Genomic DNA, 16,998 nt, shown 5'->3' with positions numbered 1-16,998 from the left:
AGTAGTGTGTAATGTTCCTGTCCTGATAGACAGTGCAAGAATGTATGAATCATTGTATGTGCAACCATTTTAGGAATGAAAACATTGCGCAGTTACACATTTGGATGTTTGACAAAAAGACTTTGATCCTGTGAGAGAATGTGTATTTTTGCTGGCCATGTTTTCCATTTGGTATATCATTCATCCTATTTTTGTAGTTGCCTCTCATTGACCTGTTAATTCTGCATCCTAATTCAAGATGGCCCTGCTGTCAAACAGTGCTGATGTCCCTGAGCAGATGACCAGCGAGAAAACCCTGACGTCGCCCATATTTTTACCAGGGCCTCCAGGTCTCCCTGGACCACCAGGTAAAACACATGAAGCCAAAAATAATAAAAGAGAGTCAGATGCATAAGGAACTTGCCTGCGTCCAGCAGGGATGGTATGAAGCATTAAAGACAAAGCACAGCTGAGGCTGATTTGAATTTGTCATTAGTTTTGCATGTGTTTGGTCATAAAATGAGATCATGATAGTGATTAAGACTACATAATCTGTGCCAGGTTATCTTTTAAAACATTTCACAAAATAAGTGAAAACTATGACCTGCTGGTGGCAGGAATAGTCAGGGGATTCAAATTCAATCACAGTTAAACAATTTCCCTGGACCAAAGTGGCAGACAAACCAGACCAACATTGGATTTGCAACTACAAAGAATTGTAATCTGTTCTGTAAAAACCATACTATGTTTTGTGTCTGACCTTTTCGTGATCAGTTGTCTTCAGTTCACTAATATCAGTCTGGATTCTTTTAGGAGATCCAGGATCAGCGGGCCCTCCAGGACTTACTGGACTGATGGGGCCTGCTGGGCCTCCCGGTCCCAGGGGTTTGATGGGACCTATTGGACCCACACCTGACCTGTCCCACATCAAACGAGGCCCTCGAGGACCTGTGGTCAGTTTGTATATACCTTTTATTTCCAGTTAATATAAGTAATTGTGTTTTAGTCAAATCTGGCCACACAGTTTTTACTGCATTTTATAGACAATTTAATTAATATTTTCCTCATATATAGCACGATAGGCTTCTGAATCAGCAAGTAAGAATGTGTGTGTTCTGACTGTGACCTCCCCTGCTCTGAGTAATGCTTGGATACAGCACATAAGTCTCTTACGTCCATCTTTGCCTTTGTTTTCTGTTGGTTCAGTGCCACACTTCTGCTTTGTGTTACACCACAGAATGACTTAATTAATCTGGATGACGGCACTGAATGCAGTAAGACTCTTTTTACTGAAGTCTATGTTGCAGGGTGTGTAGGATTCCAGTGTTAACTTGACAACATTTTTCAAAAACTATAGTTGTCAAGTCAATTTTATCTACAAAGCCCAAAATCACTAATTTAAGTAAGGGAAAAATCCCCCACAAACCCTTTTTAGAGGGGGAAAAAATGGATAAAACCTCAGGAAGAGGAGATTAATCCTTCTGCCAGGACAGACAGACATGCAACAGATGTCACGTGTACAGAACACATCAACAGAATATATAGGTTACGATGACAAAAATTTCAGACATGCCCCAGGAGAGCTGTGATTGATTTATTCAGAGAGCAACCAAGGGTCTCTCAAGACGCAAACACCATCCCATCACACATCCTCTTAAAGAAACCCACACTTTCGCAGGGTGAAAAAGGGTGACACATGGTCGCGGCAATAACAACAGAGAAGTCTGAATCCATTTACAGCTTATGTTGTTTTCTTTGGCTCGCTGTGTCTTTGTGCAGCGCTCAGTCTTGCCTGCGAGTGTGAACTCTCCGTGTTAAAGTGTGGGCTCTGAATCAAGAATGTGCAGGATGTGGCCAGAGACATATTTCTAGTTTTTAAAGCTTCAGTATTTATGCAATCTCATTATTGATAAATCAGACCGCCAACACTCGCAATCAGTCATAACACGAGCTGCATGATGCCAAACCCAGAAGTCTGGGACCTTGTTTTTACAGTAACAAGTGATCTACTGCTTTGTGTGTGACAGTTGGATGTATGTTCTTATTCACAGCTCTTTATATTTGCGACTTGTTAATCCATTTAATCAGTGCACATGTCAGTGAGGGAGTTGTCCCTCTCCCTCCACACATAAACCTGATTAGATTCTGAGCACAGTCATGAGGTTTGGCCACCAGGTCACATGTGTTCGACTGCATGTCAGGGTTTCAGAGATGATGAATGTGGTATAGTGTGCGACTCGCAGGCTTGGTACTGATCTGAATATTGGCCCGACGTTCTATACAATGTCTTCACACCTCTTTAATTGTGATTATCCCAGGAGAGAGATCAAAGCACTCTCTGCCATCGAGCTGATGTCACTCAGAAATGGCCTGGAGGCAGACATGAGGTTAATCTCGGATAATCGTTGTTGTTGGAGCACGGTGAAGATTTCAGTTTTGAATTTGAAAAGATTCTGAATAAATTAGTTTTCTGTGAAAAGAGTCGATTGAGCATTAAAGCCATAACATACAGGACTTTATTTAAGAAAAAAACAATGCAAAAATAATCCCTCTGATTAATAATTTATGACCCACTAGAAGTTTGAGGTGGTGTCTCTGCCTGCAGAGATCCTTCCCCTGTGCTTGTTTTCTCATCTCAGTATTTTGCTGTGATCAGGATGTTTCTTAGCCCCCAGTCAATAACAGCACGAGGTCTGGACTTTATAAAAACATAACGACCAGCTCACATCGCTGTCTCGTCTCGGTGAGCTGCAGGTGTTGTGTGAACTACACACACATACACACACTCAGAACAGAGAGGTTAAGAGCAGACAGGAAGAAGCCTGTGCTGCTGAAATCACACAAAATCCAGCAGTGCTGCACCTCTCTGCAGGCACCATGAAACAATCAGAAAATAAGATTTTATTTCTCTGATTCACTGCTTTGTTCACGCTAACGCCGCTCCCTCTCTTCACTGAATGTGTAGCTCACTTGACCACACCTGATTTTTCAGTCTAGTAGAGCCAGGGAGGAGAAGGGTCCAACTTTGGATGATTTGTGTCCAAACAGCAAGTGACAATTGCAGCATATTGTGCCTTTATCACATTTTGATGCAGGCTGGGACACATATAGATCACATGTATGACTTGTATATGAATGTGAAAGGAATCTTACATAAATATGTAAACATGATTGAAACAGATATGAAATTCAGATTTTTTTCTCATTTAACAGGGGCCCCCAGGAGCACCAGGAAAAGACGGCTTAAAGGTGAGGGCGGATGTGGTTTTGTCACCTAATCCGGTTTTATACATAACTTATGACAACAGGCAACTGTTCTAGAAAAAAGTCTCTTTGTCCAGAGTGTAGAACAGTGGTCCATCCAGCGTACTGCACCTCAGGCTAAGGAGTCACTCTTGTTGGCAGCTGAATTTGACTCTTGGCTCACTCATCAGGGCCTCCTTCAATGGAAAGATAACAGAGTTGCCGAAAAGTACCAACGAGAAACATTTAACTCATCCGCCAACATCATGTCTGTCAAAAGATATTTCTCAATAGCTAAACTGTTTCTCAACTTCACCAGATTTATACAGGGTGAATACCACAAGGCAGGTGCCAGGGTTCTTGCAAATCCTCAGCCCGGCAGATGATACGATCAATGCAAGCTGCTACAGGTTGAGAGAGGAAAATCGATGGGCTAAAACAGCAATATCAAAGATCTTTTGGGTATTATTAGATACACCAAATGAGCATGATTTGATGGAATAGATTCTCAATATAACCACAGTCAGAGTATTGTATTCTGGTGTCTGTGTAGGCATGTTTAGGTTCAGATAATTACACCTGGTACCAGAGCATCTTGAGCCAAACTTGGTCAATTTTGTGGTTACATAATGAGACATGAGATTACGCAATTTATCAGATGATCTCTATTCTTTTAGAGTGATATAACCTCACCTCATTTCACTCACCTGCAAAGACGTGTCTCCTGTAAACTGAGTCAGAAAGGAGCCGAGGCCAACAGCTAGTCAGTTCAAGTGGCAGCACAGTAACTTCTGTCTGACCACCAGCGTAAACATACCTCCAGGCTATTGCAGTTGTCTGAAGTATGACATGGATTTCGTGAACTGTGCTTTTGGATTGTTTGAGAGAGGGTAGTAACCGTCTTTCAAAAGGATAACTGGAGTGTTTTATCTTTGCTGTGCCTTCATGGGAAAGCCTAAGGCAAAGTGTTAAAAAAGAGGCTCCAGCAGATGGTTAAGCCTCAGATTAAGGAGGCACAATGCAGATTTCACCCTGGTTACAGTGAGATTTGTGTTTGCATTTTTCACATTTTTTTGTATTAAACCAGATTTGCTCTCGCATTCTGTCCCATTGTGTAATATTCCTGAAATGACGATCAAAGAGCAGCTGAGGTCACAAAAAATGGCATCTTTACTGTTTGCAGATGATGTTGTTTCGGCCATCAGATGTGTGCAGTCTGCTTCGGAGCAGTTGTGAATGAGCTCACTCTCATTCAGATGGGGAGTAGACACGTAGACAGAAGTTTAGCTGTTAAATGAAGATAAAGTATGAATATCATGTGAGAGTATGTCAACAGTGGGGGTACAAAGATGAGCTACAAAAAGTCAATGTGGTGTTGATTTGACAGTAGATTGTACAGTGAGAGTGGTAAGGCTGGAGCTCTGTGATCCATCACGATGTCAGAACTTTGACTGAGAGCAGCCAGTGAAGGTAGGAATCTGGTTTTGATGGTATAACAAAATCATAAGAAAACAACTTCTGTGTAAACCCAGTATCTGCTCAGTTGCAGTTCAAGATCAGGCTACACTTATACATGTTGTATTAGTATTAGTATTTGTAGAATTAGATTTCAGTGCTGGCTGTGTAGGATTGTTTCTCATGTGATCCAAACATTTCCAATAACTCTGAAGTGTTGAAAAGTCTAAAGGTCTAAATTCATTGAAAAAAGATGGATGTCATCATTTCCAAAATTCATAAAATATTTGTATCTAACCAAATGTTCTGCTTTAAATCCATTTTTTTGTCATTTAGCCCTGCAAAAAACATTTTTCTTTGTGGGCAAAAAACTATTATCTTTCTCGTTGCCACACACAAAAGGAGGCACACACTTGTATTGACAGGGTGGTCTGGCAGCAGTCTAACAGCACCATAGATTACATTTATACAACCACAATAACAAAATGATCATGTTATGTATCTGCATTCAATTCACGCTCGGAGCTCCATCAAGATGTCATCACTTTCAAAGCAACGACGACCGTAAGATGTCAAAGAAATGAGCAGTTTGGGAGCATTTTGAGATTGCTTGTGATGAATCCCTGTAATCATTTTCTTTTTTTTTTAGGTTGTTGACATCATAAAATATGGCGACAGACATTTGAAGCTTCATTCGAACAGAAGTTTTGAATGTATAAAAAGTGACACTTTTTAGAGCATGACTTGTTGGTGTGTTATTTTGTTCTTTGTCCTGTTCTTTGGTCGATAATGATTCAAAATGATTCAAGAATGAGCAGTCATCTACGTCATTCTGAGTCAGAGAAGTGAGGTGTAAAAACTGAAGAGATGCTGCTCTTGTATTGGCTCTTGGATCTCGTTATACCCATAAGACCGTTTGCTTAGCTTGTGGATCACGTATGGAACAACTTAGGTGCATCTGCTTTATTATTATTGACATAGTACGTTGGCATTCTTTCAGTACAGCTGGGATGTTTGTGTGGATAGATTGGAGGGTGATGGTAATCTGTCTCTGAGAGTAACAAATCCAAACCATCTGCCAAAACACTCACAGCCCCGGTGTGACCCTGAGCCTGGCTAACAACCACAGTAGTCAGGTTGATGCATGTGTGTGAGTGTGTGTGTGTGTGTGTGTGTGTGTGCACACGCTACTGTAGGTCAACAGGCTGACATGATATTTCACAGTTATCCTACATGTACAGTATGTTAACTATTATATGTACAGCACAAAGTTCTTGTAACTTTCACGTACGCAGGGCAGTTTCAGGAACAGTTTGGCAAATACACCTTTACTTACACGTGTTAAGAGAAAAGCCAAATGTTAGTGGGTGTAAGTGGAGTGTCTTGTCAAGTGTGAAAGGGACATGTTTTGCTCTTTTGCTGAAAATTAGTTTGATACAACTTTAGCAGGGATTCAGTTAGCATAGCTTAGCATAAACACAGGATGCAACGGTAAAAAACATGCCCACCTGCATCACTAAAGCTCACTAATTACATGTTTTATTCTGTTTGTTTCATTTGAAATAGAAGTGACCAGTTTTACGGGGCGTTACATCTTAGAACTATTTCTCTCTGTTCACAGTGAGTGGTTAACAAGCAGTGACTGCAATGTGTTAATTAGTGAGCCTGAGAGGCGCAGGTGGGTGTATTTTTCAACTTTAGCGAGAACTGGGCCAGCTGTTTCCCCCTTCTTCCAGTCTTTTTGCTAAATTAAAATTATCACCTTCCAGCTGTAGCACCGTACGTGATGCACAGAAATGAAAGTGGTATCAATTTTCTCATCTAAGTCTGGGTAGGAAGGAAAGTGAATACGTTTTTCCAGTTGTCAAAATGTATTTCCCAAAAATGTCAAACTATTCTTTTAACCGAATAAGACAAGAATACAAAATCTAATCAGATTTGAACCTTCCACACTACATGTTTTTTATTATTATTATTTGTTCACCATTTGTGGTCACTCTCCTCCTCATCTCACTTTTCTCTCCCTTCCTCTGGCTCTTTAAAACTTGATCATTATGAATTCTTCTCGTGCTTCTTCCCCCACTGTAACTCATCTAAGCTAAATATTTGTTTTGTTTCCCCAGGGGGATAGAGGAGCTCCTGGGCTCGTCGGACCACCAGTAAGATTCTGGCCATCTATATTGATGCCACACTATTGTAACTTGTTACCATTAGACAGGACAATACAGTGAAACTAAAGCATGACGGAAAAACAGACCACTGTGGACTCTGGACATTAAAGGACACAGTTAATGATACTGTCAAGCTCAAAGTAAATAGTATCCAGTACAGAATAAGCGCTGTCCTCTTAGATAAACACTGATGAAGCTAACATTAACAAACCATTAGCAAAAGCTCAGTAGCTAGTCCAAGACAGTCCATTGATCAGCTGGCTTTCTGTTGGGATAATCTCCTCTGTGGCTCCTGAGTAAATATAGAGAAATTAATCCTTTAAAAAATGCACTGTTTCTTTAAAAAGGAGAATAACTTTAATTGTAAGTCCACAAATAATATGTAAGATAAAAACTAAATATTTGTGAAATAATTTGTTTTTGTTGTGCTCGACCCCCTCAGGGCCCTCCAGGCTCCTTCGACTTCCTGCTCCTTCTGATGGCAGACATCCGTAACGACATCGCCGACCTGCAGAGCAAGGTGTACGGTCGGCCGATGCACTCTCCGGGAGAGGACTTTCCCTCGGTCCCTGACAGCTGGAGGGACAACCAGGACGATGTGGACACGGGCTCGGGTGAGGAGTACAAGGAAGCTCCACCTCGAACAGGCGGAGGGTCAAAGAGGAACAGGAAGAGGAAACCAGCGCGGGAGAGAACAGACTTTGACTGGAATATTTAAAGAGTTTAAAAAGTTAATGTGAGGTGTAAATATTGAAGTGGTTTGCTTTTTTTATTTAACTGTGTTTAAACAGAATGTACTGTATGCCTTTTCTTCACAGATGTTTATTTTTGTATGATATACGAGAGTTTGTGTGAATATTTTTTAACAAAATGAGCAGACTGTGCAAATGCATGTTTTTTATATATTTTCAGAAGCATATGGTTCCTTCACAGCACATTAAACACGTCTCTCATGAAAGCAGTTTTCAGCTCATTACTTTAAGAGTATATTATTCTTTCTCACACACCATCATTACATATTCTTAAACATTAAATGTCAAAGAAAACCACTTAATTTTATTAGCCTGGTATTATCATTTTCAGGATACAGAGAGAAGAGACTAAATGAAAATTGCCAGTATTGTCCGCTACAAAGCTGGGTAAAGTCAACAGTGGCCTCATTCAACAGTCACGTCCTGTCAGTTCAAAGCTTTAATAGGACAAAGTCAAGATGTCTAACAGTAATTGCAAAATCTGTCACAGAGACAGAAATGTAATTTGAAGCTCAGGGGAGCAGGTCATCTCCTCCACTCCATGTCATGTACTCAGCTGTTGGATGGATGCAAGGATGATAGTTGACTGATCCACCAGAGGGAGACCTTCTCAAAGAAAAGAAAAATGCTTTCAAAATACGATAACATCAGTAGGTGATGATGTCTCGATTTAAATCTAAACTCCTGAAGTCATAGCTGGAAGAGACTGAACATGCCTGAACTCTGAGGTGAGAGTGAAGTCGTAAACTTTTGTTATATCACACTTTTTTGTTCTCCCGTCTTTAGCACACATAAATTACATTTATCTGATATTGTACTTTATTTGGATAAAGAGAAGTTGCTGATATAATCTCAGGATCTTAACCAAAACAAGAGGGTGACATTTTTATTCTAATGAAAAACAAGACCATGCAATAAAATTGAGTAAATTAAATATGTACTTAAGCATCAATTAAACAAGTAAAAGTAAATTATACATATATTTATCTGTATATCTGATATCGGCATCAGTGTTTTTTTGTTTTTTTATCCGATTGCTGATTAAATATATTATTTATAAATGTGCTACTTTGGCTCTAATGCAAGTAACTATTAACTTTAACGTAATCAAATAAGTAGTTGAATAAAAAGTACAAGTACTTATAGTATGGTTACATTCCATCACTGAATATAATAATAATAATAATTACGTTTTCATTATAATCACCTCAAACTAAGAAATGTTGTGTTTTCGTTACCTTAGAATGAGCCTCGTATATCTCCAGAAGCAGCTGGTCGTCTCCCACCGAGTTCACCATGTTGCACGGCCAAGTTTCTGCAGGAGCCCAGAACAAACAAACCAAACACTGGCTCGGGTAGGTTCTCCTACACGCGTGGATGGGGAGGGGTGTCAAGATGCTCCTAAATCATACACACATGACCTTTAATGATTAAACCAGGCTGCAACTGATCAATATTTTCATTATCAATGAATCTATTGTTTGTTTTTTATAGATTGTTTATCCTGAGACATAGGAGAAACTTACAATACAGAGTATTTGGCATTTCTGAAAAATTGTTAGATACAGCAGTTAAAATTAGCTCCACCCTGACCAGCTAAAATATTAACATGTTGCTTACATGTTTCTGTATGAATAATAATATTCTAATTGTATATACACTGTGCACTAACAGGTCATTCAGTAGCCCTACATATCCACTAGGTGTCAGTCATATACAGTCAGCACTGTGTGATACCACCCTTTTAATGGTGCACAGCTCAGTGTTCACTGAACCCATTAAACTTGCAGTGTAGTTCACACAGGAGCACATGACGATAATCAGAACACAATCATGAATAAATCTTTGTGGAGAAGCTCACTCGGCGTGGCTAATCTGTGTTTTCTTGTTTATTTTCAGACTCAATAACTGAAATTAGTCGTTCTTACACAACAAAATTTTTCATCTTTCCTCTCAAAGATGTTTGACAACATGGTTGGCAGCCACCGCTGATGACGTTAAATGAAAAAGACACACTTGGCGTGTCTCTGGCCTGAGTGATTATTGTGACATTGTGTTCCTGGAAGCAACACAATCATCTTCATCAACTTATTTACACATTTTTGGAACATCACACAACAATTGCATCATCACGAGCGTCGATATTATCTTCATTTCATCAGCAACGTGAACAAAAAACAGATTTGTTGTTTCCAGATGCCACCTTCATTAAACACTACGTCACTGTTTACATTGGTTCCACAATGAGCCCGTTTCCAGAGAACAGTACATGCCATGATTTGCATTTGATTAAAGAGCGGCCGAAATGAAAGTCCTGTGCACATCCTTTTGACAAGCTCGGGTCATCTCATCCTGGAAAAGACAGGGAGGGAAAAAAAACTTGGCAATACATTTCTCCAAAAATCCCTTCTGGAAGTAATTAATCACCATCATTCAACGGGCAAGCCTTAAAAGATTTCAAATATTTGCTCAAGTGCCCCCTTGTTCCTAATTATATCTCCCTGCTTGTCCCCCCTCATTATTTAGAACCACCCACAAAAAGATGCAACGCTGAATGGGAACCAGCCCCCGTCCAGAGAAAATGTTTAATAGCAAATGAATGAGTGAGTTACTGTGCTGCCATGAAAGGCCTTAATGAGGTAATTTTATTAGAAGCGGCTGCCCAGAACTGTTGGAGGAAACAAACAGAGAGCGGCAGCATAGAGAAAATTAGTGTTACCCAATTCATTAATTAATGCATTAGTGTGGGCAGCAAATTAACTGCCCCAAAAATCCCCCATTCAGCGAAGATTATGATGAAAAAAATACATTGTTGCCCCCCGACGTAATTACAAGACAGTGCAAATTCAATTCTAATGAGGCGAAAGGCACCCCCTTAACATGCATCCCCTCCAAAAGGGCTCGCTCTTGTCGGAGCCTAAGTTTAAGGAAGTATTGAGAGTGAAGGAGACAATAATGAGAGATCGGCCTTGTCCTGAGTGCTTCATGTGCTGCACACAGGTAGAGGAGGATTGAATGGCTCTCTTTCTGGGACTCCTGGGGGGCCTGTCTTCCCAGCACAACAACACTTGGCCCTGAGAAAAAGGGTCCGCTGAGGAGCCTGCAGAGTGAATGGACCTGTGCTGCAGTGGGTCACGCTGAATGGTCAATTATTACAAACTATGTTGTGCCGGCCCGGGCTGCACACATGTACACAAACACGAGCGTGCACACACACCTATACGCACACAAAGCAACGCACGTAGACGAGCCCTCACCCTTCCACCTCTCCCTCTCATTGAGTTATCTTTACTCAGGCTTTGTCTCCTCTAATTGGAGCTGATGAGGGACTAATTGGTAGCTTTTTTACAACACCCAGTACTTAAGCAATGGCAAGCCGAGGGAGGCAGCATGAGCGGAGTTAATGAGAGGCTTTGCACAAATAAAAGCTTTAAAATGGGCCTGTTTCACAGAATGGGGAGAAAAGGAAAGTTGAGAATATCTTTTGTGTGCTCCACATCTTTCACTTATGTGCAGGTATCTGAAAAGAAGAGGGAGTGGTTAGAGGGCACACAGTGGCTGCCGAAACGTTGAGCACTTGTGCGCATAAAGGGATCTGTTCTGTATTGTTTGGGGCCCATCGTTTAGTGTGTCTGTTAATAATGAGAGAGGGCCGCTCTTCAAATGAATGTGGCAAAGTCCTCAGTGGACAATAAGTGCCCTCTCTTACCCCCGGACCACACTGGACTGTGTTGAAGCAATCTGGAATAAAGGTTTAGTCCTTCTGCATTGTCGAGGGCGAGTACGTGGCCCTATGTGAGCAGAATTGAGCCAACAAATAATACAGCAGCAGAGCCACGATTAAATCTTTATAGATTGTTGTTTGAAATCAGATGATAACTGGGGGCTCGTGTAGCTCCTGTCGGATGCTAAATGCTGGAAAGTTTAAACTTTTTAAACTAATTTAAAGGTTAAAATCACGCTCCTCTCCCGGCTCTCTGGGGCCAATTTGGGATTTGCATCTTTGTGGCAAACTCAAATGATAAATTCGCCCAAAAATCAGGTGAGGTTTCGTAATCCGCAAAAAAATTCTGGAGCTTCACAACAACACAGCGCTGCAGCATTCTCCTAAACAACTGAAGTAGGTTAAGACTTGTTTTAAAACTTTAAAACAAAAAAAAAAAAAAAAACATAAAATGGATCCAGTGTAATCCAAGTCTCCAGAAACCCTGTAATCCCAAATTGATTTCAAAAGATGTTATTTACACTCTCGATGTGCGGTCGAGCTTGTGCACCCACTTCAGACAGGAGCTTAGCAGCTACAATTAAGATTTCGGCTTTTGAAAAGGTGTAAAAATAAAAATAAAAATTGGGATCTCAGGACTACCAGAGACTTGGATTACAACAGATAAACTTCTGGAGCCATTTTATGTTTTCTTTTGGTTGTTTTTTTTTCTTTTTTACATTTTAAAACAAGTCCCCATCTACAACTACAGTTGTTCAGGAGAATGCTGCAACGCTGTTTTATGTGTTTGTGAAGCTCCAGAAATATTTTGTGGACTTTGAAACTTCACCTGACTTTACGTCAGAATGGGGGTGAGAGGATATTGACACAATTTTTATTTTGGGAAGAATTTATCCTTTAAACATCTCGGCTACCACAATGCCAGAGTTGTTCAGTTTGTCCAACCAACAATCCAAAACCTACACAATTAACTTTGTAAAGTTTGGCGGTTCATGCTGGGAAAATATAAGAAAAAGAATAGCTCGATACAAGGCCTGAGAAGCCTGAGAAAAGACGTTATTTACACCCTTGACACACCGTCAAGCTCATGCACCCACTTCAGATGGGAAAAACTCTTTTAGCTTAGCAGCAACAGTGAAGAAAAGGTGTAAATAACGTATTTTCAAATCAATTTGGGATCTCAGGCTTTCTGGAGCCTTGCACCGTGCCATTTCTTTCCCCTTATTTTTATCCAGCATGAAACTCCAAACTTTTAAAAGTTTAAGCCCCTCAATTGTTAGAATTTGCTGCTTTTAACTGTTTCCAGACACTTGGATTACGGCAGACCAGCTGCAGCCATTCTATGTGGGGTTTTTTTTGTGTTTTTTGGTTCCCATCTACTTCAGTTGTTTAGAAGAATGCAGCAACACTGATTTGCTGTGAAGCTCCAGAAATGCTGTGTGGACTATGAAACTTCACCTGACTTTCCACGCTCTTGAGGGTGACTAGATAATGACTGAATTCTAATTTTGGGATGAACTTATCCTTTAAGAGCACAGCGGGTTGAACCACAGGATATTTCCTTAGCATGCTGTCATCTCAGCAGACATTTGGTTCATGTGATAATGGGCTGCTTTGTGCTTTTCAGGTATGAATAAACACCATGAGGCATCAGGCTTCATTTAACTACCGTGGTGTCACAGCAGGAGGTGACGAGCCACTCTCCCTTTCCCCCTAATGCGACATGGGTAATACAAACATCTTCAGAGGCCCCATGCACAACACAACTGTTCTTTGTTTTATGTGATTAGGCCAGTTTAGGATCTACAAATCAACCAAATGATGGAGAGAGCAAGATGGGTTGAGGTCGAAAATGTTAAGATGTGAGGTTCATTGTGGTCAAAACTTTGAAAAAGATAAAATAATCAACTAAATCAAACTGCGTTGAGTTTGATCAAAGGAAGGCCGAATACATCCGAGCAGTATTTCAAACAAAGTTTAATTTAAACGTCAATGCTTCAGCCTCACTTCCAGATACGTTTCCTACAGCATCGTATAATTCACTGGCCAAATATTTGTGCTGACTCATGTGATAGGCTATTCACAGTCTCAGTGACCCATTAACATCCTACAGGTTCCCATTGTACGGCCCTAAATGGATCCATTAGCATTGCTTTTGTTATTTAAATCCTACATTTCCTGACAAAGAGTGTGGTTTAACTCTCTAATGAGGACTTCCTCGGACAAAAGGGCCGAGGCCTCTATTTTCTCTCTGCTCTCTAAATCCACTGCTAACCTGTGAGATTTCACAAGTTTAAATTTTAGCAGCGGCTGTCACTTATAATTTAATGTACTTCACTTTGAATTTCTAGTGTTGTTTCTGATGTTATCTGTGATTTTAAAACTGTATTATCCTATATACTCTGTAGCTCCTTGCTCATACACCATCCTGATTTTTTTTCCCATAGAGGTCATTAAGAGTAATCTTTTTCTAATATTGTATTTTTCAGAGTGATGGAGATAGAGATGAGTCTGTATGTTCACTGTTTGCCCTGAGAAAACACTTCATGGAACCAGTTTGACAAAAAGCATTCCTATCATATATAAGATTTTATTACTGTGCTTGACCGGAAACCTCTTCACCTCTAAGAGGGAACATATTTTGCCACAGTGACTCTGTCTTTATTGATGCAGAATCTCCCGTAAAGTCTGGGATGAGAAAACGTAATCATTCATTCATCTAAATGTTCATTTTCAGTCATGAACAGCAACCAATGTGTGATGGCAAAGACACGACATGTGAGAAAACTTGACTGTCTTCTGCTCCTCCATCCTGTGAGTCTTGTCCATCATCTGGCCCCAAAACGAAATGAAAAAATGTTAATAAAAAAATCATTCCTCCACTGCACACCAGGATAAAATAATATGCAATAGCAACCACAATTCCACTTTACACAACTATAACATACATTCCCATTTCCATAAGATAATGAGATACACAAAATATATCAGATAATATATATATCATATATCAGATAGTCTTTATCATAATGGTGGGTCTGTATTATGATCAAAATATTTTTTTTATTTCTTTTGATGTTCTTTCGTTTATTTACTTCATTTATTTCATTTATTGCCTTGATATGTCTATATATGATATTGACAGTAGTTATTTGTTGATGTATACCTGCAAATTGTGCAGAAAATAAATAAAAAAATTGGTCCTGGCTGGTCCATCTACAATCCTACAGAGGATGAATAGATGAAGAATGTATACAACTCTACAGGATATCATGGATATATATCACAGTACAGAGTATCAGGTACTTATCAAACTGGCAAAACACAAAGTACAGAGTACATAAATATCATCATTATTTTTTTAAATTATAATTAAGTATATTCATGCCATCATTGCCTTTAATTAGCAATTATTTAGTGTGAAATATGATCAAAAATACCCCAAACTCCACATTTTTTCCCAGGAAAGGCCAGACGCAGCAAGATAGATCATAGTTTCTAGTTGTGTATGTGTTGTATCCAGTGATGGACTGGAACTAAGTACATATACTCAAGTGCTGTAGTTAAGTACAATTTTGAGGTACTTGTACTTTACTGGAGTATTTCCATTTTTCCGCTAACTCATACTCACACTCCACTACATTTTGGAGGCAAACATTGTAGTTTGACTCCACTACATTTATTTGACAACTTTAGTTACTTGTAGCTTTGCAGATTACATGCTGCATCAGAGCCAAAGTAGTGCATTTATACGTTAGTCACAAAAGCAAAACCAACCCAAAAAGACCATTTATGTTCGTATGTGTTGCATGACTGTAAAATTACTACAGCATCAAACCTTATCACTGCAAACCCATGCAGATGAGTCTTGACCAGTCGCTGATGACTTGCCAGAATAGTCAAAATCCCGAGATTAGTGTCACCACAATAGCCTGTTTTGTTCTGGGGTTCGTTCCTGAACCCGTAATCACTGGCCCTCACAGTAAGCGATGCTGCACCTCCAGAAGCAATAGGAAGAAGCTGGTGAGAGTAAACAGAAAGCGAGTGGCACATAATTGTGTCACCTCCAGTCTCCCGCTGAGGCTTTTTGACTGCAGTGAAAGCTTAACGGCTGTGTCAGCTAACATTTCACTGACCACATGCAGGCTTACAAGCCAGGCCAGAACAACACAGGTAACACAGCAGCTGAGAGAACAACAACATGTGGAGTCTGACATACCTGATATGTTGCTGCTTGTTACATTATAAGTCTCTGATTGCTAATTCAGCTAATTTGTAGCTCATATAATGTTTCCCATAGATATTCTGGGTCCAATCTGTGCAGGATGTCATAGACAATAACATTATTCACATATAAATCGAATGTTTCATTTGCCCCACTGAAACAATGTAAGAAACTAGAGAAGTTCTGAAGAGCTTGCGGTTGTGAATGCTGGCTGTTGAATAGCTGACACTAAATGCACATTGCTGGCTGTAAAAACTTTGAATAATGCCAAAAATTTATTAATGATGTGGGAATTTTTAAGGTTTGTTGAAAAGCTAACGCTTAATGAGGATTGCCGGCTGTCAAAAGTTGAATAATGGCAATAATGTCTGAATGATGTGGAAAATGTTCTCTTTTTTTAAGGTGTGTGCCACTGTGTGTTTGAAACTGCACTCATTGATAAATTTGTCTCAATATCATTATACCCTGAAAATAATATATTGTTGCAACCCTATCTGGTTAGTATTATGTTAGCATTTGCATTAGTATCAACACTAACACACAATTAGTATTACACTAGCATCTGTATTCATATTAGCATTAGTTTTAGTATTAGTATTAACTAATACTAATCCTGATGCTAATACCAATGCTAATGCTAAGACTAATGCTCATGCTAATAGTAGCACAAATAGGCCTACTAAAACAACCACTCATGCTAGTACTAATGGCCAAGCAATAGTAATGTGATGTAGTATGTATGAAAAGTGGCATACAGCTATAAATATACACTAAATTAGTTAGGGATATTGGGATATGCATGTGCATGTATATTAAATAAAAGTCAAATGAAATGTGTATGTTCAGAATAAAAATTCAGATATGTCATAGAATAAACAATCGAGTGAAACACTAAAAGACCCCAATCTCCCTGACTAATTTTGAGTAGTGGATTTATTAGCGTAAAAAATGTCATGAAATAGAGACAAAGTCCCTTCTTCATATACTAAAGTTAAACATGATGTTGTTTAACATGTTTTATCTGAATAACAGTCCAAAAACCAGATATGGTTGCAGTGATATATCATTTTCATGGTATAATGTTAATGCTTATATGAAAACTAATAGCGTAATAACACTAATCATGATGGTTACTAATGCTAATGCTAATACTAATGCAGATGGTAACGATGGTTATATTGTTACTAATGCAAATGCTAATATAATACTACTACAGTATGCTAATACTAAGACGAATGCTAATACTAATAGCCAAGCGATACTAATGGATGTATAATGATAAAAGTTGCTCTGTGAATTGCATTCATATGTATGAAAAGTGGCATACAGCTATAAATAAAAGGGATATTGGGATATATAATTGCATGTATATGCAATAAAAGTCAAATGAAATGCGTTGCATTATTGTTGGGAATCAAAAATATTCACAAAACTTAAAATAACAATTCA

At 39.3% G+C, this 16,998-nt stretch overlaps 1 protein-coding gene across 1 annotated transcript in view; it reads left to right on the top strand.

Annotated features, from left to right (window-relative positions):
* ccbe1 (collagen and calcium binding EGF domains 1) overlaps positions 1 to 7,806 on the top strand; it is a 36,834-nt gene extending 29,028 nt beyond the window's left edge. The window contains exons 7-11 of the mRNA XM_073478447.1: positions 239 to 347; positions 793 to 932; positions 3,193 to 3,228; positions 6,801 to 6,836; positions 7,291 to 7,806. Coding sequence (XP_073334548.1) covers positions 239 to 347; positions 793 to 932; positions 3,193 to 3,228; positions 6,801 to 6,836; positions 7,291 to 7,566 — 597 coding nt within the window. The 3' untranslated portion in view covers positions 7,567 to 7,806. The remainder of the gene's footprint in view (positions 1 to 238; positions 348 to 792; positions 933 to 3,192; positions 3,229 to 6,800; positions 6,837 to 7,290) is intronic.
* The last annotated feature ends 9,192 nt before the right edge of the window (positions 7,807 to 16,998 follow it).

This window comes from Pagrus major, chromosome 12, assembly GCF_040436345.1.
Source record: "Pagrus major chromosome 12, Pma_NU_1.0".
Classification (NCBI taxonomy): Eukaryota; Metazoa; Chordata; class Actinopteri; order Spariformes; family Sparidae; genus Pagrus; species Pagrus major.
Note: the sequence above shows the minus strand (reverse complement) of the source record. Positions and strands in the feature narration are given on the sequence as shown.